Source organism: Herpailurus yagouaroundi, unplaced genomic scaffold, assembly GCF_014898765.1.
Source record: "Herpailurus yagouaroundi ecotype Mexico unplaced genomic scaffold, PumYag 142, whole genome shotgun sequence".
In the NCBI taxonomy this organism is placed as follows: domain Eukaryota; kingdom Metazoa; phylum Chordata; class Mammalia; order Carnivora; family Felidae; genus Herpailurus; species Herpailurus yagouaroundi.
This window is the reverse complement of record NW_024412397.1, coordinates 62,377,299-62,397,420: the sequence shown is the minus strand read 5'-3', so window position 1 is coordinate 62,397,420 and position 20,122 is coordinate 62,377,299. Positions and strand designations below refer to the sequence as shown.

The following is a 20,122-nucleotide window of genomic DNA, read 5'->3' as shown; positions in this document are numbered from 1 at the left end:
TTTAAAAGGCTATAAGCACTGGCTGAAGCCCTCCAGAACTTTAGGTTCTGAAGCTTCTGGGTCCCTCTGGGCTCATTCAAGACCCACAGAACACCCCCGCCCCCCCCCCCCACCCCCAGAGTAACATCTCCTTAGCTTACTGGCATCGAGTACTAACAGGGACTTAAACATGACAGGGCATCCTGGCTGACTTCTGCTTATATGCAGGAGTGCCGTTTGTTGGGAACGTGGAAGAGACACAAGGAAGAATTACCCGTATTAAAAGTAGCTCTTGCAATCGATCGGTTTATTGCAGGAGGTGAGGAGCTGAGGCCTAACACAGGTTTGTGCGGCTCCGGGGCCACCACACTAGCCTGCCCTTTGGTCCTTCCTGTCCCCACGGAGGCCCCTACGAATCTCCTCCCCTCAGGGCGTCCCCTCCTGCAGCCCCCATTTCGTGTGCCTCCACCCCTCCACCTTCCCCTGCGTGCCACCCCCCAGTACAAGTGACCGGCCTTGTGCAAGTGCCCGTGGTTTAGAACAGAAGCATCTTCAAAATTCATCATCTGAGAGCGAATACTTGGGTCGAGAGCCGGCTGGGTCCCCTGCAGCGTGCATCCTTAGCCACTTGTGAACCCGCGTCTGGAGTGTGACCGGGGAGGGCTCTGCTCGTCCATGTCACCCAGCACTTGGAGCATGTACGTGCCGATGTAGATGAGCAACTGTCCGGTCACCTGGGCGGCGTGGGACAGGACCCGCAGCAGGCTCCTGCAACAAAGGGGACGGGGCACAGGTCAGGCTTGGAGCTCTGGGCCAGCGAGGGGCAGACAGTGCGGGCATCCTTCACCTCCCCCCAAACATCCGCTCAGAGCAGGCACCGCTCACTGAAGGAGCCACCCCCCAGCCCACCAGGGCCTGCTACAGTGCACATGCTGATGCACGAGGCCGAAGACCACCTTCCTTGTAGCCGCTTCCAAACGTGGCCTGTTGTTCAGGAGCTAGGAAGCCCTGAGTAGGCTGACGGTGCTCTTGAGAGCACACAGTGAGTCCTGTCCTCTGGCCACCGTGGGTGTTGGGGCTTGTTACTAAAATCAGGCAAGTCAGGTGTGAAAGGAGAAGCTGAAGGAGACTGGTCCTGTGACCCAGTTTGCTTAGGGTGGCCGGGACATCCCATCTCGGCCCTGTTGTGGCCTCTACGCCTCAGGGCTGAGGCTGGCATTCCTGTTATTTCAGATTAAAAAAGTGGCTTTGACTCGAATTCTTACTCTCTACCGAGTCCAGAGTTAAAGGATTCCGTTCCAGTTTTAAAGACCGGTCATGTCACAAGGCCTGGGGGTCAGCTGTGCTGGTCGGGAGAGCCCCCTGGCCCTGGGATCCCACAACAGGACCCTGGTGTGAGGCCTTTGATGTGGGGACTTTGGTGACTTCTGTGGCTGCTTGTGGTGCCACCAGATGTCAGATGGTAAGAAATAGTGACAAGAAGACTGAATTTGCCTCTTAAAGATTTTGTTGAGGTGGGATTTTAGGTGAGGTTTACTTTCTTCATCATACTTTTCCAAGTTGTTAGAACTCTCCTGTCTCATTTTAGAAAACCAATCAATCAAGCTATTTTCTCCCATCTCAGCTAAAAGAGGAAGCTCCCCCGGGGGGTCAGGTATTGAGATTTCAACACGGGCACAGTGACAATTGTCTATGAGTTGGCCATTAATGGTTCTGAGAGGGAAATGGAAGCCATTGAGAAGCCACTGCCTGAGATCCCTCTGTGCCAGGGCCTGGGGCCCCATCAGAGGAGGCCAGTCTCATTTCCAAAGCATTTCCTTCCAAAGCTGCTGTCAGCCGCTGCAACCTTTTTAGACCTTCTGTCTCTCCCCCCTCCATCCACCCCTCCACAGGAAATGGTTATTTAGAGGATCAATACGAATTTACTAGAGGACAGGAGTAGGTGTGTTTAGAGCCTATGCAATCAAAGCACTTAGGAGCAACCTTCTCTTTTAAAAGATGATGAAACCAAGTCTCAGAGACATTAAGCAACCCGTTGAAGGTCACACAGCTGGCTGCTCAGAGGCAAAGCTGGGTGGGACCATGGATGTCCCTCTCAGTCCAGGCCTCAGGGCAGGTGTCCAGCCTGGTTACAACCACAGAGTATTCCTGGTGAACATACAGAATTTGTTCAGAAAGGTGCGGGTATGGATTGGGGATCTGTCTTGTACAGGCTCCCGCATCTGCCAGACTGGCCTCAGCCTGTGGGGCGACAGTGCCCTTGCCAGGGCATGTGGGTATGTGGAAAAGGCACAGGCCCATGCCACCTTGCTGCTAGGTTCAAGTTAGCAGTAATACAGAAGATACCAAAGAGCATTCCTCCGGGGTTCGTGGCTACTCTGTGCAAACCGGGTCAGAATCGCCATGGCTCCGTTTTAGCTGCCGTTGCTTAGAATAAAGGTTTTAAAGCGCACAGCCCTAGTTTTTAAAAGAAATTTGGTTCCTTTTCATATTTGTTATTTAGTTTTGATTCCATTTAGTATTTAATGGTCCCTGAAGAAAAAAATGTATATACACCTTGGCTCAAGACTCTCTGTTTTCTGACGTAAGTCTGGGTGTAAGAGGAAAAGTACCGTATGACATCGTGAATTCGTGAACGCCAGCAGCTACCAGGCAGGTCAGGGCCCCCGGGGGGCTGCGCTTGGCAGTGCAAAGCAGCAGGCTGGGGATGGCCCAGGCGCGGTTTCCAGAACCCAGTTGAGCCCCATGTCTGTTACCTCAGCAGGGCTTTGACTCCCGTGCACCGGATGTCGTAGGACACCGAATACATCTCATACATGGTGGCCTTCACGTTGAGGCAGCCAATGACATCCTTGGGATTCAGCTTGTACAAGTCGAAGGTGACTCTTGCTATTCCCGATTTCTTTGGCTGCTGGCGGGCTGGGACGTGGTTACCACCCTAGAACCATGGAGGGAGGAAGAGACTTATGGAGCATCTCCGGCTATGATGTGCAAATTGTGTAATTCTGGGTTTTTGCTAGTTTTGACTCTGTTGGTTTAAAATCTGCTAGTGACTGAGCTGCTAATTACCTAAGGCATGGTTTCAGCCCATCAATGCGCTCATACTGCTATCACGTCCAAACCCATTAGAAAGTATCCTTCCCTAAGCTACTTTCAGTTCAGTGACGTGGGATGAGTGCGGTGTGGCTCCGGGGCTGGACTGTAGGGGTTCAGTAGATGGTTGTGTTTGGTGGACACGGACAGTCTCAGGACTGTAGCACCGTTGGCTTAAAGAGGAGCAGGGAGCACTATTTCCACTTTACAAGAGGCTGCCGGGAAGAAAGTTTCAGAATCAAGTGGCTGAAGAAAGGGGCAGGGTGAGAACTTCGCAGGGCTTCCTGTGTTTTCTAGTCACCACCCTGGATGGAAACAGACCTCCTGGGGACATGGGTTACAATCGCCCCTCTAGGTCCTCCTGAAACATCAGTAGAGCCTTTAGGTCAGGGGAGAAAGCCAGAGACCTCTGTCAATCCCCAGGTTTATAAAGAGCACGGTAGCGTCCTCCCCATAGAAAGCTTTGCAGAGAGCAAGAAGAGAAAGAAGCCATGCCAAGGTACAAATGCCAGCCCAGGGGCGACTCTCCCTACAGGCTTGCTTCACACACAGATCTTGTAGTATTCAAATTTACACAATCAGTACAGTTACTACGTCTCCGGAACCTTTGGGGTTGGGGGCAGTTGAGGCTATAAATGTTAAATTCATCAATGCCAATAATCAACTATATGTGAAGTTAAAACATAAATTCCCCTAAAAGTGTCCAAATGCTTCTTGGTGGAGCCACCCTTCTCTCCTCCCGCACAGACAGGAGATATTGACGGTAAAACCCATTGTTTAACACACAAGAGTTTCTGCTGCCCCTTTAGGGGGTGCTTTCCAGCAGTTAGGAAACATCATTTTTAGATATTAAGATTACAGGGGCGCCTGGGTGGCTCAGTCGGTTGGGCATCCAACTCTTGATTTCAGCTCAGGTCATGATCCCAGGGCCGTGGGATCGAGCCCCTGCATCAGGCTCTGCATTGAGTGTGGAACCTGCTTAAGATTCTCTCTCTCCCTTTGCCCCTCCTTTGCTCATGCACTGGCTCTCTCTCTGATAAAAAATAAAATAATAAAAGTAAAAATTAAGATTACAGAATAAAAAGGGGGAATTTTACCTGTAATCCTCCCACTGTTCTTTCTCACCGCCTTGTACTCCTTTCTGACATATGGAAGCTTTTATCTTATTCCCCCTAAATGTCTTCCTTAAGTCTGGTCTTAAATCAAAACCCAGCCCTCACAAAGCTAATCTGCTGGTGACCTGGATTTCTCTAACTCGCTGGCTCAAGAAGAAGAAATGATTGCCCCCCTGCCTCACCCTGAAAGGGCTCCAGGGTGCTGCTTCCTCACAGGCCTCAGAGGCACTCAGACTGAAGATGCAGGGGGTCCTCTGGTGACTAGTTCTTGGCTGGATGTTCTCATCCGAGTCAAACAAAATTGGCCTCAAACTTAGTGGTTTGAAATAACAGAGACTTAGACCCTTACATTCTGGAGGTTGGCAGTTCACAACGAGCCGCCAAGTATGGTTCCTTCTGGAGGCTGCCGGGAACACATGGCCCCCTCACCTTCTCCAGCTTCTGGAGGAGCCCTCATTCCTCAGCTTCTCACCTCTCCCCTCCTCTTTCTCTGCTTCTGGCCTTCACTCTGACCCTCCTCTCCCTCTGTGAAGACCCCAGGATGATACTGGTCCCTGGGTTATCTGGGACCGTCTCCCTGGCTCAAGATCCTTAACTTAATCATACCTGCTAGGTCCATTTGCTAAGTAACACCTCCCTGGACTCCAGGGATCAGGATGTGGACCTTTTTGGGGGCTATTATACTGCCCAAAACATATTTCTCAAACAAAAAGTAGTCCAGCTCAAGATTGCCTTTTAAAAGATTTGTCTGATGGAGCCTGGGTGGCTCGGTTGGTTGAGCAACTTGACTCTCGATTTCAGCTCAGGTCACGATCTCACGGTCATGAGATTGAGCCCTGCATCAGGCTCCTCACTGAACACAGATCTTACTTAAGATTCAATCTTTTTCCTTCTGCCCTTCCCCCACTCTTGCGTGCTCTCTCTCAAAAAAAAAAAAAGCTAAAATTAAAGTAAATAAATAAATAAATAAATAAATAATTGATTTGTCTAATTCACCGCATGCTCTTCTAATCTACTGGCATGATCTCCTCACCTGCTTCAGAGATACTATGTTTTAAATTTTATGTTTTTTATAATTGGTCTGTAGTCTTTTTTCCAGTTGGACAAATGATGAAATATTTGATAAGGATATTAGTACACATACTGATCTGTATGTATCATGGGTAGATGATGGGTATACTCACCACTCCAGATAAAATGTTGGCAACCTGTTATCACCCATAAGCCTCTCCCCAGTTATATTCTTCCACCTCCCCTCAAGAGGAGACCATCTAAGCTGTGAATCACTCCCTTTTATTTTTAGCACACACACGAGTCTCAAACATCATATTGCTAATTTTGTACATTTTCGGATTATCTATAATCGGTTAAATGTGGAGATTCCCAAAATGTACGTTGGAGACACCTGAGGTCCAGAGACGCTTTCAGGGGGCTGAGAGATCAAAACTATTTTCATAATAAACACCAAGGTGAAATTTGCCTTTTTTGTTCTCTTTCTCTCATGAGTGGAGGAATTTTCTACTACCCAGCTGAGAAACCTGCGTCACTCAATGAAATCAACATTTTCTTTTTTTTTTTTTTTAATTTTTTTAACGTTTATTTACTTTTGAGACAGAGAGAGACAGAGCATGAATGGGGAAGGGGCAGAGAGAGAGGGAAACACAGAATGGGAAACAGGCTCCAGGATCTGAGCCATCAGCCCAGAGCCCCACACGGGGCTCGAACTCATGGACCGTGAGATCGTGACCTGAGCTGCAGTCGGACGCTTAACCGACTGAGCCACCCAGGTGCCCCTGAAATCAACATTTTCTAAAGAACCGATGCATGAGGTTATAAAATCATCCCTGGGAAAACGATCCAGCCAAAGCACAAGATAAACCAATGGTTCCAATGAAACCGGAAACTTCACTGGTATGCCCTCAGATTCCACGCTGCAGCAGCCTTTAGGAAAAGACCACTTAATGGATTTTGGTGTCATATCAAAGAAGAATATCCTCAATGATCTGAAAAGACCATTAAAATGCTCTCCCTTTTCTAACTCCATATCTGTGGGAGGTCCCACTTTCTTCCCCAAACAATGTATTACAACAGATTGAATATAGAAGCAGATATGAAAATGTAGCCATCTTCTACTATTTGGTTAGGCATTAAAAAGATTTGCAAAAATGTAAAAAGATGTCACTTATTAAATATTTTTGTTTTGGAAAATAGTTATTTTTTAATAAAAATATATAATCTAAGTTAATCAGTACTGGGTTATTATTTTTAGTAATTTAATTTTCAACATTACATTTAATTAAATTTAATTTTAAAATTAAAATTAATTTTAATTTAAAATACGTATTTACAATTTTCTCAGCTTTAATCTCAAATATAAGTAATATCTATATAGCTTATAGTTTCTTAAAAATTTTTTTTAAATGTTTATTTAGTTTTAAGAGAGAGAGAGAGGGAGAGAGAGAGAGAGAGAGGGAAACAGTGTGAGTGGGGGAGGGACAGAGAAAGAGGGACACACAGAATCTGAAGCAGGCTCCAGGCTCTGAGTTGTCAGCACAGAGCCCGATGTGGGGCTCAAACTCATGAGCCATGAGATCATGACCTGAGCCAAAGTCAGACTTAACCAACTGAGCCACCCAGGCACCCCTATAGCTTATAGTTTCTTAACTTTGGCACTTTGGCATTTGGGGCCAGATAACTCTTTGTCACAGGGGCCGTCCTGTGCCTTGTAGAATAGTTCATAGTATCCTGATCTCCACCCACTAGATGCCACCAGTACCTCTTTCATCCCAGTTGTAGCAACCAAAAATGTCTTCAGACAAGGGGTAAGATCGCTCCCAGCTGAGAACCTCTGATTGATGGATATCTATAGACTCCACTGAAATCCACATAAACAAAAGCTATTTGGGGTCCTCATTAATTTTTAGGAGTGTAAAGGGGTCCTGAGGTCAAAAAGTTTGAAGATTACTTGCTTAATGGGTTATCCTGTGATGTTTTCACTCAACAGAGTTGATGAGATTTATTCATATAGATCCCTGTAGCTGTACTTCATGCATTTTCACAGCCGAAGCATATTCCATTCAATGGATAGTCACCTGTGTATTTATTTACATGTATTTATGTAGAAGCACATGGCTGGGTGTCTGTGTGCTGACTGTACGTCTAGGAGAGGGCTTGTCAGGTCATAGGTGGTGCTTCAATTCTATGGGATAAAGGTAAACTGTTTTAAACAGCTGCTGGTGAGAGTGTAAGAGAGTTCATTGCTCCACATCTTAAAAAATGGAAAACCCTAATAATACCAAATTTAATCATGTAAAAGAGTATCTTATTGTGGTTTTAACTTACGTTTTCCTAATCACCAGTGAGGTTGAAAATTTTTTACTATGTTTTACTGTCCATTCTTCAGATACCAGTTCATGGTTTTTTTGCCCATTTTCCATTAGAGTGTCCATTGTTTCCATAATTGATTTCTGTGAGTTCCCCAAATTTATCAAATACTAATCTTTTGTTGGGTTATGTTGAAAACACCTTCTGCTCACTTGTGGCTTATTATTTTACATACTTTATTGTATCGTTTGATGAACAAAACTCTTAATGGAGTTGTAATTGTCATTTAAAAAATGGTTTATGGAGGGGTGCCTGGCTGGCTCAGTCAGCATGTGACCCTTGATCTCAGGGCCTTGAGTTCAAGCCCCATGTTGGGTGCGGAGCCTACTAAAAAGAAAAAAACAACAACAGCTAAAAAATGGTTTATGTACAGCCTTGTTTAAAACAACAGCAACAACAAAAACATTACACCCTAAGGATGTCAAACATATATTAGAGCTTCTCAGTCATGTCTCCAGCTTCCTTTGTGTTTTCTACCTCTACCTTCTTGTGCTACATGATGGGAACCTTCTTGAGACAGATCTTCCAGGTTTTTTCTTATTATCTTCAGTGATGCCTGTCTCTGTTTAATTGTTGTGTTTTTCGCTTCCAGAAATTCTATTTGGTTCTTTCAAGTCTACCTTGTCCTTTGGATTACCTCTCGTCCCTTCTTAGTTTTGATTACTCTTTGAACATTTTATTTTATTTATTTATTTATTTATTATTTTTTTTTTTAATTTTTTTTTCAACGTTTATTTATTTTTGGGACAGAGAGAGACAGAGCATGAACGGGCGAGGGGCAGAGAGAGAGGGAGACACAGAATCGGAAACAGGCTCCAGGCTCTGAGCCATCAGCCCAGAGCCCGATGCGGGGCTCGAACTCACGGACCGTGAGATCATGACCTGGTTGAAGTCGGACGCGTAACAGACTGCACCACCCAGGCGCCCCATGAACATTTTAAATACACTTATTTTATACTCTGTATCCAATGATTCCAACATCTGAGGTCTTTGGAGGCCTGACTTTATTATTTCTGCTTACTCTCACTTATAGTGTTTTAAGTCCTTACGTTTTGTGATTTGATTCATTCTGAACCTATTTCTCCTGCTGGTTATGTGGGGGCATGGTCAACCCTGGGTCACTGGGGCTGGAGGGAGGGACCAGGTGAGCAAAAACTCAATGAATAAACTCCTTCCACTGATGCCTCCCTTCCTGGGGCTCTGGAAACTAAAAGCTCTCTTGGGTATTTTTGGAATTTGGATATTCTCTTGGGTATTTTGGAAACCTCATGAGGGCAGCTGGTGGCCACAGATTCTTGGGAGAGACCTTTAAGATTCTTCTGCTTTATGTGGGCATCTAAAATCTGGCCCCTTACCTTGTGTCAGCCCAAGACTTTGTCTCCTGTCCTGCCAGCACCTGTCAAAACTGCAGCCCAAAGTCACTGAAGTCAGTGGATGGCCATGAGTGAGGTGCTCAGGGGTAAGACATCACTTCTCTAGATTCTGGCTCCCATAAAAGTTTTGGACTCTGAAGATTTTCCTTTCTGGAAGGTCAGTTAGGCATATAAAATACGTGTTAAAATTTTGCTTTACTTTTTTAGGTGTTTTATAGTGGGAAGGTTTTCTAAGATATGTATATAATCTGTAGTTTTCCTGGACATAGAAGTCTTATTCCATCTCTTTACCTTTCTTCTTTTTTGGTTTGTTTTTTATTTTATTTTATTTTATTTTATTTTATTTTATTTTATTTATTTTTAATGTTTATTTATTTATTTATTGAGAGAGAGTACAAGCAGGGAGGGAGAGAGAGAACCCCAAAGCAGGGTCCACACTGGCAGCGCAGAGCCCAATGTGGGGCTCAATCCCACGAACAAAGAGATCATGACCTGAGCTGCATGCTCTACTGACTGAGCCAGCCAGGCACCCCTCTGTTTACCTTTCTAAATCACTGTACATTCACACACACACACACACACACACACACACACACACACACCTAATTTCACTGGCTGTGTTAGCTTGCTGGCCTCCTGAGGACAGAGACAGTGAATGGTCACCAGGTCAATCTGTGTGCTTTAAAAGGACCCATAGCTACTTACTGGCCTAAACCTGTTTCCCAGAACTGCTTGCTTTAAATCCTATAGCCCAGGTTCACTAAGATGCTAAGTTCCCTAGAAACACATTTAAGAATCCTGTTGAGGGTAGCAGATCCAATTATTAGGTGAATATGAAGTTCATATTCAGAAAGAGGACAAGTCAACACCAAAGTAGGGAATGCACTTTTGTGGGTAAAAAAGTCTGCCCGGTCGCCGTTTGGACAAGTGTTTTTGCTTACCGGTGTCCACCTCTGCCCTTTCTCCAAGATCATGAAATGTGTGTTGTCTCCTAAGGTCTGAAAGAACTCTTCCGTATCCACCACGGTTCCGTCTTCCTCCAGCACCAAAGTGACCAGTCCGCTGGTGATAACTAAGGCATCCAGGGTCTAGATTGACAACACATCAGAGACATGGAATAAAGGAAGAGATTCCATTTTGACCACTCAAAGCCATTGACTAAGTTATAGATTCAGAAGTGATCTGATTTTGCTAAAACTTTAAAGATAAAGATCTACCTTCATTGGCATCTCGGACTCAGTCTTGGCTTGGAAAAAGAGAAGATTTTTAATGGACCAATCTTCTTCAGAGATCTCAAGGACATGAGATTAATGAAGACACCGAATCAAATTTAGAGTTTCTATAATTACTCACTTATTTTGCCAAATAAAATGAAGAATGCAACAGAATGATATTTAAAGAGCCTTAGGCTCACATCACGCATCTGACCCTCTCTTGCTTCAGGGTCTGCATGTTGGATGTTCATTTCTTCTTTCCATAGGTGTCTCTGTGTGGGTTATGCTTCCATAACCTGACTCCACAGACTCCAGAGAGTCTGTGATTCTTCCTTATTTGGTGATCTAGGACACTGTTTTAGATTAAGGACTATTTTTCTCTGGGCTTTATAACCAAAAACAGATTTCCAAAGGCTGCTGTTTCCCTGTATTCTCCCTTGTCAAAGAAGAAAGGCTGTATTATCAATTGATGACTGTTTTTAAGGCTTTTGTGTCTGTAGCTAAATCTTTTATGGTACAGAGATGTAATAATGTTCCCTTTCATTCTTTTCTTCTCCCCTCAGACTCTCCAAGGCCATGACAGTGGCATTTCTGTCTCTGCCCTGGTTTACTATCTAAGCCCATAGCCCTGCACGCAGTCAGGGGCCCTCCTGTAAGGGATGGGAAAGCCCCGGGGTTCCTGGCACCTTGCTAAGAAGCTCCTTCAGACTGTTGGCCATCACCCCTCGCCGGCTGCTTCTGTCATGGTTGGAGACCCGGAAAGGGCGAGCCGAGTGCATGAGGGGGGTTAGCAGGACTTTCTTGGTCTGTGATCCCATAAATGTCAGGGGCCTGGAAATGGAAGAGAAAAGTAAAAAATATCTTTGACTTATCTTCAAAAAAGGAATCTTCAAAGAGAGGTTTGAAGTATACAAATTAAAACAGTTTTCATATTTGCATCTGAAAGAAAGAAAATCAGTAGTTGGGGATCATTGAAAATCCTGATATCCAAGAAACAAATAACACAAACAATTAAAAACCACAGCCATCATTATGCCTATTTTACTAGAATATTCAAAGTCCTTGTAGTAAATATGTGAGAAAGAAGTGGTAAGAGCATCAAACTCAAAAAAGAAATAAGAATTCGATTTTGCAAACATGAGTTTTATAGCTGAAAAGTCTTTTTTTTTTTTTTTGCCTAACGTTTATTTTTGAGAGAGAGCGACAGAGCACAAGCAGGGGAGGGGCAGAGAGAGAGGGAGACACAGAATCGGAAGCAGGCTCCAGGCTCTGAGCTGTCAGCACAGAGCCTGACTTGGGGCTCAAACTCACAAACTGTGAGATCATGACCTGAGCTGAAGTCAGACGTTTAACCGACTGAGCCACTCAGGTACCCCTATTGCTGAAAAGTCTTAAGAGGTTATGAATTAGCCAAGTAGAGTTAAAGAATTAGGTACACACACAAAAGTTACATATTGTAAAACTAAGCCAGGAATCGAAAATCCATATAGTGGTCACTAGAGCAATAAACTAACATTTAGAAATTAACTTAGAAAAGATGAGGAACAACAGAACACTATAATAATTGTTGTTGGAATAATGAGAAGGAAAGGAACTTTGGGCCATATGTCACATGACACTTTGGAGTAAATTCCACATTTAACAAAGGATTAATTCAAAGTTTCACTATTAAAAAAAACTAACACAGGGGCTCTTGGGTGGCTCAGTTGGTTGAGCATCCAACTTCGGCTCAGGTCATGATCTCACAGTTCATGAGTTAGAGCCCTGCGTCAGGCTCCGTGCTGACAGCTCAGAGCCTGGAGCCTGCTTCCGATTCTGTGTCTCCCTCTCTCTCTGCCCCTCCCTCATTTGTGCTCTGTCTCTGTCAAAAATAAACATAAAAAAATTATTAAAAAATAAAATAAACTGACACAGAGAGGGAAAATAACGAACAAAACCAAATCAAGACAATTTTCTGAGGGAGAAAACCTCCAACCTTTGGTTGTCAAATTATACATACATACATATTATATATACATATATGTATATGTATATGTACATGTATATATACATATATGTATATTATATATACATATATAATATACATGTATATAATATGTATGTAAATATTTATTATACATTTATGTATATATATAAAATGGGGGATAAATGAGAAGCTTACTGCTTTAGTAGTTATTTAACACTTTTTTAAGATTTCATTTTTTAAATTATTTTTTAAATGTTTATTGATTTTTGAAAAAGAGTGTGAGCGGGGGAGGGACAGAGAGAAAGGGAGATAGAATCTGGAGCAGCCTCCAAGCTCTGAGCAAGCTGTCAGCACAGAGCCTGACACAGGGCTCGAACCCACCAACTGCGAGATCATGACCTGAGCCGAAGTCGGACACGTAACTGACTGAGCCACCCAGGCGCCCCATGGAGCATATGAAGCTTTTGATGGCAAAGGAATGCAAAACCACCTTTGACACACCAGTGCATGCTTTCAAACACACATGCAAGAAGTGATTTAAAAGTAACTCCATAAGGGGCAACAGATGTGCCTTGCTGGTGGCACTAGGAGCTGGTTCAGTTTCTGTGGAGAACAGTCTAGAAATGCATAGTTTTCACCCAGGACGGTGGGCTTTTTAAATTTAGGGGTATACCCACAAAGAAATTATTGGAAAGAATATCAACATAAGTTATCAATAGTTCACGTGGCTCTCGCTTCATGTCAGGTGCTGTGAGAAGTGACACATGACCTCACTTAATCTCCCCCAGGCCCCGAGGGATGAGAGCCTACAGCTGCACTGGCCTCACACCTAAACAGTATCCTACCTACTGCAGGCACTCAAGTCGTTGTTGACGATCTGGACAAATACTTGTAGAGTGAGATTCAGAAGAATGAAATGAAGGGCCTTATTTTTAGGACAATCTTACAGAAGATACAAAGTGAGGACATCACTGATTTCTGACACATAAAATGGACCGTCTAGATTAACCCCATGAAGGCTAAAATTGTAGGGGCTTTTATACTATCACCTAGGACTTAGCACTTTATTTTATACATATCCAAACACATATACCTACACACATACAGTCACACACATCCACACATACATATTGCCATTTATTTATCTAAGCTTTATTTTCCCAACTAGATTGGAATTTCCTTCAGGGAAAAAGCTTCTTTGTTGTATCTCCCATAATGCCTAGATTAGTGCTAGGCAAATAAGTTTTCAATAGTATGTGGTCTAACTTGAAGTTCTACAAATGGACATAAGTGAAAATTCAATGATCTAGCAAGTAATTTTCTATATGAGAAACTGATAGTGTAGTAATGAACCGGCTCTCAAAAACCATCAGGTTAAGTTCATGCTCATAGCATGACCAGCCAGTTTCAGTGAGTATCTACATATTATCCTTGGCAAAAAAAAAAAGGGGGGGGGGCTTTCTAGGAATCAGACCCAGATTGTTAGCACAGGTTTGGTCTGAAGTGTATTCAGCTAGCATCATATTAGTGCTTCCTAACTGCTTGCATCCAAGCACTTGCTATGGCCAGCTTATGCTAACTTTTTATACATACTAACTAATTATCATCACAACTTTACAAGGAAAGTATTACCCCATTTCCCAGATGGGAAAAACCGAGGCTCAGAGTGGTTTCTCAAGGTCACTCAATTAACAAGGAAACGAAGTAGGACATAATTATCTCTGGACTTCTAACCTCAAGCAATAAACATCACTTAATCATCAGTCTGGGGCTGCTCTGGTTGAAAGGACCACAGTGGTCTCGGTGAATACTGACAGCTCCTTTCCCTTCTAGGCCGCCAGAGTCACTGCGTTATTTGTTCCTAGTGAGGCAACGGCAAGGGGATCGTGGCAGGTCACTGGCCTCTGATGCAGGCTCCCCATTAGATTGATCAGAGAGCCACCAGATGAATCCAAGCCTTGAACTGACACAGCGGTGGGGCTGGCACACAGCCTCTGAACTTTTGCCCTGATGACAAGGAGTTACACCAGGTTCCTCGGTTACACAACCTGACGGACAAGATGCCCACGTTCTGCTGAGCTGGTGCCACAGAGCCCCCTGCTCACAGTCCTGTCTCTGGTGATCTGGTAGATGGGGCAATGAGGATTTTACCTCAGATGCTTTACACTGAGAATTGGCTTTGTTGGCAACCTAATCATGGCACCTGAAACTTAAACTCGACGGTGAAGTCTGTATGAGGAGGAGAGAGAGACTAGTTCTATTCTATGCCAGACCCGTGCGCATTAGTGCATTACCTAATACCTTGACAAGACAGGCACGTCAGATGAATAAAAGTGAGGCTCGGGAAGTTAAGAAATGAATAAGGTCAGAGTTAGCAAGAGCTAGAACGGGGGTTTGAACCCAGCTCCCACTTTTGCGCCACAGTGCCTGCCCTACAAGGTGAAAAGCCTCCTATGATGCAGAGGAACCCCGGACCCTCACCAGCATGAGCCTCTCTTCCCCCTGCAAAGCAAGAACTCCTTGCCGTTGTCCTCGAGCCCTTCTAGAATCTGTACTCACTGAGGCCAGGGTCTGTCTGTACATTTTTTACTTCCCCACAGCACCTAGCCTGCCATTGGCACGCGATCCATTCACTGAGTACAAGACAGGCTAGGAGAAAAATCTGAGAAATGGGAGAACAAAGTTCATGTGCTGGAATCTTAGGTCCAGGTGCTAGAGGCCAATGACACACCTTGTGGGCATGAACAGCTTTGACCTAGTTAGTTGTGGTCCTGTACCTCCTCATTGGATGCGAACGATCACGCCTCAGTAAGCACCAGTGTTCCAGTTACATACTACAGTTGATTATACAAAGTCCTTATTGTCTTTAACTTCTGGACTAGACAAGTGCTGGCAGTCATTTCTGGTCCTCTCCCCACGCTGCCCTCAGGACAGCCATCCTCAATAAAAAAAGATACGCACCATATTGTTCTTCTTACCCATTATGTTTCCTTAACCGGGCACTGGGTCATTGTTGGAGAAAAGGCTTACGGAGCACACCTAAAAAAAAAATCCTTGAAGACAAGAAAATTAAATCCTGCCATTCTAGGAAGAGGATGAGTGATCTGACGTGTCAAATTGTACAAGATCCAGGCTATCTTATAGATAATATAAAAAGGAGTTAAATGAAATTTTATGTACATGAAACCTATTTAACAACTATTATAGGAGTATTTACTTTTTTTTTTAATATTTATTTATTTTTGAGAGACAGAGCATGACAGGGGAGGGACAGAGAGAGAGGAGACACAGAATCTGAAGCAGGCTCCAGGGTCCGAGCTGGCAGCACAGAGCCTGACGCGGGGCTCGAACTCACAAACCGCGAGCTCATGACCTGAGCCGAGGTCAGACGCTTAACGACTGAGCCACCCAGGCGCCCCCAGGAATATTTACTTTGCTCCAGCTAAAGGAGCAGCAAAACAACTAGCTAGCTAAATGAAGAAAGCAAGGTATTGATCCAACCCACTCCTGGTCCCCTTAATAGGATATTTTATGTCACTGGCTATTAGTGCAAGATCTAAAATGTCTTGCTCTTCTCCCCTCAATATTTTAATATATCAAAGTTGAGACAGGAGCTTGGAGAAGCCTTAGACAGCACACACTGGTCACCCTCCCATCCTGGGAAAGTGCAGACAACCATATAAGCAGGAAGGAAATAGCTCACTAAAAGGAAAAGAAAAACCAGGAAACAGGTTGTTCAAGGAAACAGATTGTTTCGGGGGAACTGAGACAAAAAGAGTAGTCAGGCTTCATAGAATATTCTTAAAAACTGTGAAGAGGCATATCTCCCAGAAGTGAGGGAAACAGAGAAGCCTTTGTATTTTTCCCCAAGTGAACTGAGAAGTCTCGACTTAGCAAAGTGTAGCCAGGCCACAGACTGACGGCAGAGGTGAACTTCACTCCAGTAAAAGGAAGCTAGCCTCCATGAGTCATAAACAAGCATGTTTTTATGCCACTGTATGGACCGATGTTTATTCCAGAAGTGGAATAAGAAGGAAAAGGGCAGACCTGGGAACAAAGCCTCCCCCAGAGAGAAATACTTTGGGGTCAGCAGCGATGAGGTGGCTCCGTGAGGCCCTGTAAGGTACTGCCCCCGGGGAACATTCAGAGAGAAGGGCCCTTCATTTCCTTGTTAGGTAGAAAGGAGGAACCCACGTGAGAGAACGCGCACAAGCAGGTACGACAAGCCAACCACCCACTACTACCAAAGCCTAGGGACAAGGAGCACCTTAAGAAGGGAAGTGGTGATGTCAAATACAACAATGCAGAGAAACAGACGGGACTGAAAACAGACAGGACTGAAAATAGACGGGACCCATCCGGCCTGGCTGGGTCTCAGTGAGAGGTCAGGACGGTGCAGGGTCTAACCCACTGGCAGAAGCTGGAGAAGCGTCAGCCTCAGTGATGCCTCCTCCTTCCCCAGCAGTGCGGGAGCCATGTTACGGGCTACACACATTGGGATGTCTGCCCCACAGCGACGGCGGCTGGCTCACATCTGTGCCTTGATCAGCCTAGAGAAATGCTTGATTTCAGTATATGACCATGAAGTCTTTGAACACTTGGAAATGTTATTAAAATAACAGTTTAGACCCAGGAAGGGATAAGCATCAGTAACCTGGGAGATTTACTTGTAGAAAATGCAGTTCCTCGCTTATAACAAAAAGACAGTGGTAAAATGTGTACTGAAATGCCAGCTATACAAAACCTAGAGTTCCTGGTTCAAGGAAAGAAAAGATGTACCTACCAAATGGCAACAAAAACAGCAATTTTGCACACAGTATAATACATATCAGCTCTGTAACAACTTCAAGGTCGGCATGAACGTTAGCATGGACAGACACAATGGCTGAGTGGCTTTGCGTATGACAACACACACTGGTATGGACATCCTTGACGTCTGGAGCTGTGCTGAGGGACCTCAGGCAGCTTTTGCCCTAAGGCCTCGAGGGATCACAGACGATTAACAAACTAATGACTAGTTTAAGACTTTAGGATTGCTGACCTTAAAACACAATGTATATGTGGATGAAGTTTTTTCTTTGGCAAAATGCAATCCTCCACTAATAAAAGAGTTAAGGCCAGCTAGTTTAAATTAAGGAACACAGAGGAGGCAGAAGTCCAGCAAGACTGTAACTAACAAACATGGCCTTTACCCTGTCGGTGGCTCACGTGGGTCTTCAGCCTTGACGTGGTTCTAAAGAAGGGCAGGGAAGGACAGGGTTTTCCTTTCAACAAGTAATATGGATCCTTTTTCTTCCAGTTTCGTTTGGAAGCAGGTAGATTCTTGAAAGAACTGCACTGTGCGTCCCTGACAAATAGTCACTCACGTTTAGAGTTTGCCGAGCTCAGAAGGAGGGTGTCTTTGAGTAGACATTTCCTTACGTTTTGACTTGCCCACATTTCACAAGCAAGTCACTTTCATACACACTTGACCCAGTGGAAACCTTACACAGATGCACTTTGGATTTCGGTATCCTGTTATAGGGATCAGGTGGAAGGGCAGGGTCAGACTTAATTCTGAAGGCTCTGCCTCCTCCTCCTCCAGGCAATACCAGCCAGGAATCAAGGGTGCCTTCTTAGCAGTCCTTAAATCAGCCTGCCACCTCCTCAGGGTTCACAGAAGTGGCTGAGTGGGTATATTTGCATATTTGAGGGGGAGAAGTGCAGAGGACTGATTCTAAACTAATAATTGTTACCCCCTGGGAGTGGGATTGTGGGGGGCGGGGGCGGGGGGGGTGGAGAACAACAAGGAAACCCAGGGCTCACCTTCATGCTGACATGAGTTAGGGAAGATGCAGGAAACAAGTCTGTTTCCCACCTTCCCTGGTTCCTTACTACTTGACGTCATTGTTTTTGTTTTTTAAAGTGAAAGCCCAGTGCTGTTCAGACAGACCGCCTTTACATTTTGGAAGCTTTCTTTCTTCCTTCCTTTCTTTCTACGTTTATTTATTTTTGAGACAGAGAGAGACAGAGCATGAACGGGGGTGGGTCAGAGAGAGGGAGACACAGAATCGGAAGCAGGCTCCAGGCTCTGAGCTGTCAGTACAGAGCCCGACGCGGGGCTCGAACTCACAGACCGCGAGATCATGACCTGAGCCGAAGTCGGACGCTTATCCGACCGAGCCACCCAGGCGTCCCTGGAAGCTCTTTAGCTCTTTTTCTAACCTTGAGGGTTGCGCACGGCAAGTTCAGCTCCATAGATCGCACTAGTTTGTAAAGTGATTCTCCCTCCCCACCTTGCCCCTTCAACCCACCCTGTCGCTCTGCTCTTTGGTACAGATGGGATCACCTCTGAAACCCGCATTTTAAAGAACTCAAAGGGCTTCTCTATCCTTTTTGAAGTACTTTGAAGATCTTTAGAGAAGCACTATCCCTTCCATAAGTCTATACTTGAGAATTACTTCCATGCAATATTTGTAGGATTTTATCAGCAAGGACGGGTTTGGATACGTCAAGATATGAGGATGAATGACAGCTGGGTGGGGGGGGGGGGGGCGGGGAAGTGTTGCGGTGCCATCAGCCCCCCAGCGGGTGGCGAGACCCGGGAAGGGAGCGAAGACTAAGAAGCCTCGGAAGGCACCTGGTCCCTCCCTGGGCAGTGTCGGCGCTCTCAGATGCGGCGAGGAGGGGGAGCGCTTCCCCCCATACATCCGTTACAAGCCTGGGTGGGCTCATCAAGCAGGGGTCTGGGAGCGTTCAGAGCCCGAGGGGCGCTCTCTGCTCAGCCCACCCTCCCCTTGGAGCCCAGAGCCCGCGCTCGCCCTTAGGCCCATCCCAAAGCCGCCGAGCATCTTCACCAGCAGCGCCCCAGCTCCCGTCGCGACCCCGAGGTCCCCGTGAAGCCCTGCGCGGGAGCACCGTGGAGGCGTTGCCCGCGTTTCCCAGGACCGGGCCCTCGGTTGCCCCGGCGGCTGCAGCAGCATCAAGAAATTCAGCCACTCCCGCACTCACCACTGTCACCTGTTCCGTCGATGCCCGCGCACCTCGGGAGCGCCACACCTGGCACTTGCGGCCAGCTGGAGGAGGGGGAGGAGAAGCGCGGCCGGCTCGGACTCTGCACCCCCGCGCAGCCGCTGGGCGTGTGGGCTGGGACTGGGGCCTCGGGGCGCTCCGGGTTGCTGGGCGCAAGAGGTGCTGGGGAGTACCGGGCGCACGGGGGACGAGAGACGCAGGGAAATGAGGGACTCACTGGGGTGCCAGGCACAGGGGGATGCAGACCGTTCAGAGCGCAGGGGGCGGGGGCTCAGGGGGATGGGTGGCGCAGGGCCGCGGGGCGCAGGCGTGGCCCAGAGCCTGGCTGGCGCTGCACTCGCCTGATGAGGGCTCCGGCGTAGTCCCGGGCGGTCTCCATCGCTAAGGTCCCCCTCCCAGGCTCGGCCTCCGCCGCCCGCGCCCTCCTCTTAAAGCGCCGCCACCAGCCCCGCCCCGGCCGGCCCGCCCCGCGGGAGAGCGCCCGGGTCCGTGCCAGTTCCGGGCCCCTGGAGGGGAAGCGGTTCTCGCAGACCGCTGCGAGAGGACGGTCCCCACGACTCTCCACCCACCAGCTGCTCCGCGCGTCCCCTAAAGGTCGTTGTTAGCCTGTTCGCCTTGCACATTCTGAGAGGTGAGGCAGCCTGGGCGGCGTGGCTGTGGCTGTGAAAAGGCAGATGTGTTGCTTTCAAACCCATGGGGGCCACGGGCGGAGGGGCGGGGGTGGCGGTGGAATGAGGTGCAGGATGAGTTACCCCCAGGGCCGCACTGGGTTGGGCGCCCCGGCTGCAGCCCCCTACCGACGTCCCGCTCCAAGCTCAGCAAGCCGGATGGCAAGGCGAGGAAGTGGCCGCAGACACCTGGACACAGCGCCCTTTAGATTCTCGGGAAGTGGGGCCGGGGGATTGGCTCCCTTCCTGTTAGGTGCTCCGCGGCTGTTCTGATGGGCATTTGGGGGCAGTAAGAAGGGTGTTTAGAATGCAGGAGTAA

At 46.5% G+C, this 20,122-nt stretch overlaps 1 protein-coding gene across 5 annotated transcripts; it reads right to left on the bottom strand.

Annotated features, from left to right (window-relative positions):
• Positions 1-258: 258 nt before the first annotated feature.
• On the bottom strand, positions 259-19,590 carry CIDEA (cell death inducing DFFA like effector a). Of its 5 annotated transcripts, none has more exons than XM_040479434.1 (6): positions 19,115-19,550; positions 15,103-15,177; positions 10,845-10,989; positions 9,886-10,032; positions 2,736-2,917; positions 259-747 (listed from the first exon to the last, which is right to left on the bottom strand). In XM_040479434.1, the coding sequence occupies exons 3-6, from the start codon at positions 10,974-10,976 to the stop codon at positions 600-602; spliced, it is 609 nt and encodes a 202-aa protein (XP_040335368.1). In that variant the 5' UTR covers positions 10,977-10,989; positions 15,103-15,177; positions 19,115-19,550; the 3' UTR covers positions 259-599. The 5 variants fall into 5 exon arrangements, with proteins under 5 accessions (XP_040335368.1, XP_040335369.1, XP_040335366.1 ...); XM_040479435.1 differs by having other exon boundaries at positions 15,103-15,163; XM_040479432.1 differs by lacking the exon at positions 15,103-15,177 and having other exon boundaries at positions 19,477-19,590.
• Between the last annotated feature and the right edge of the window lie 532 nt (positions 19,591-20,122).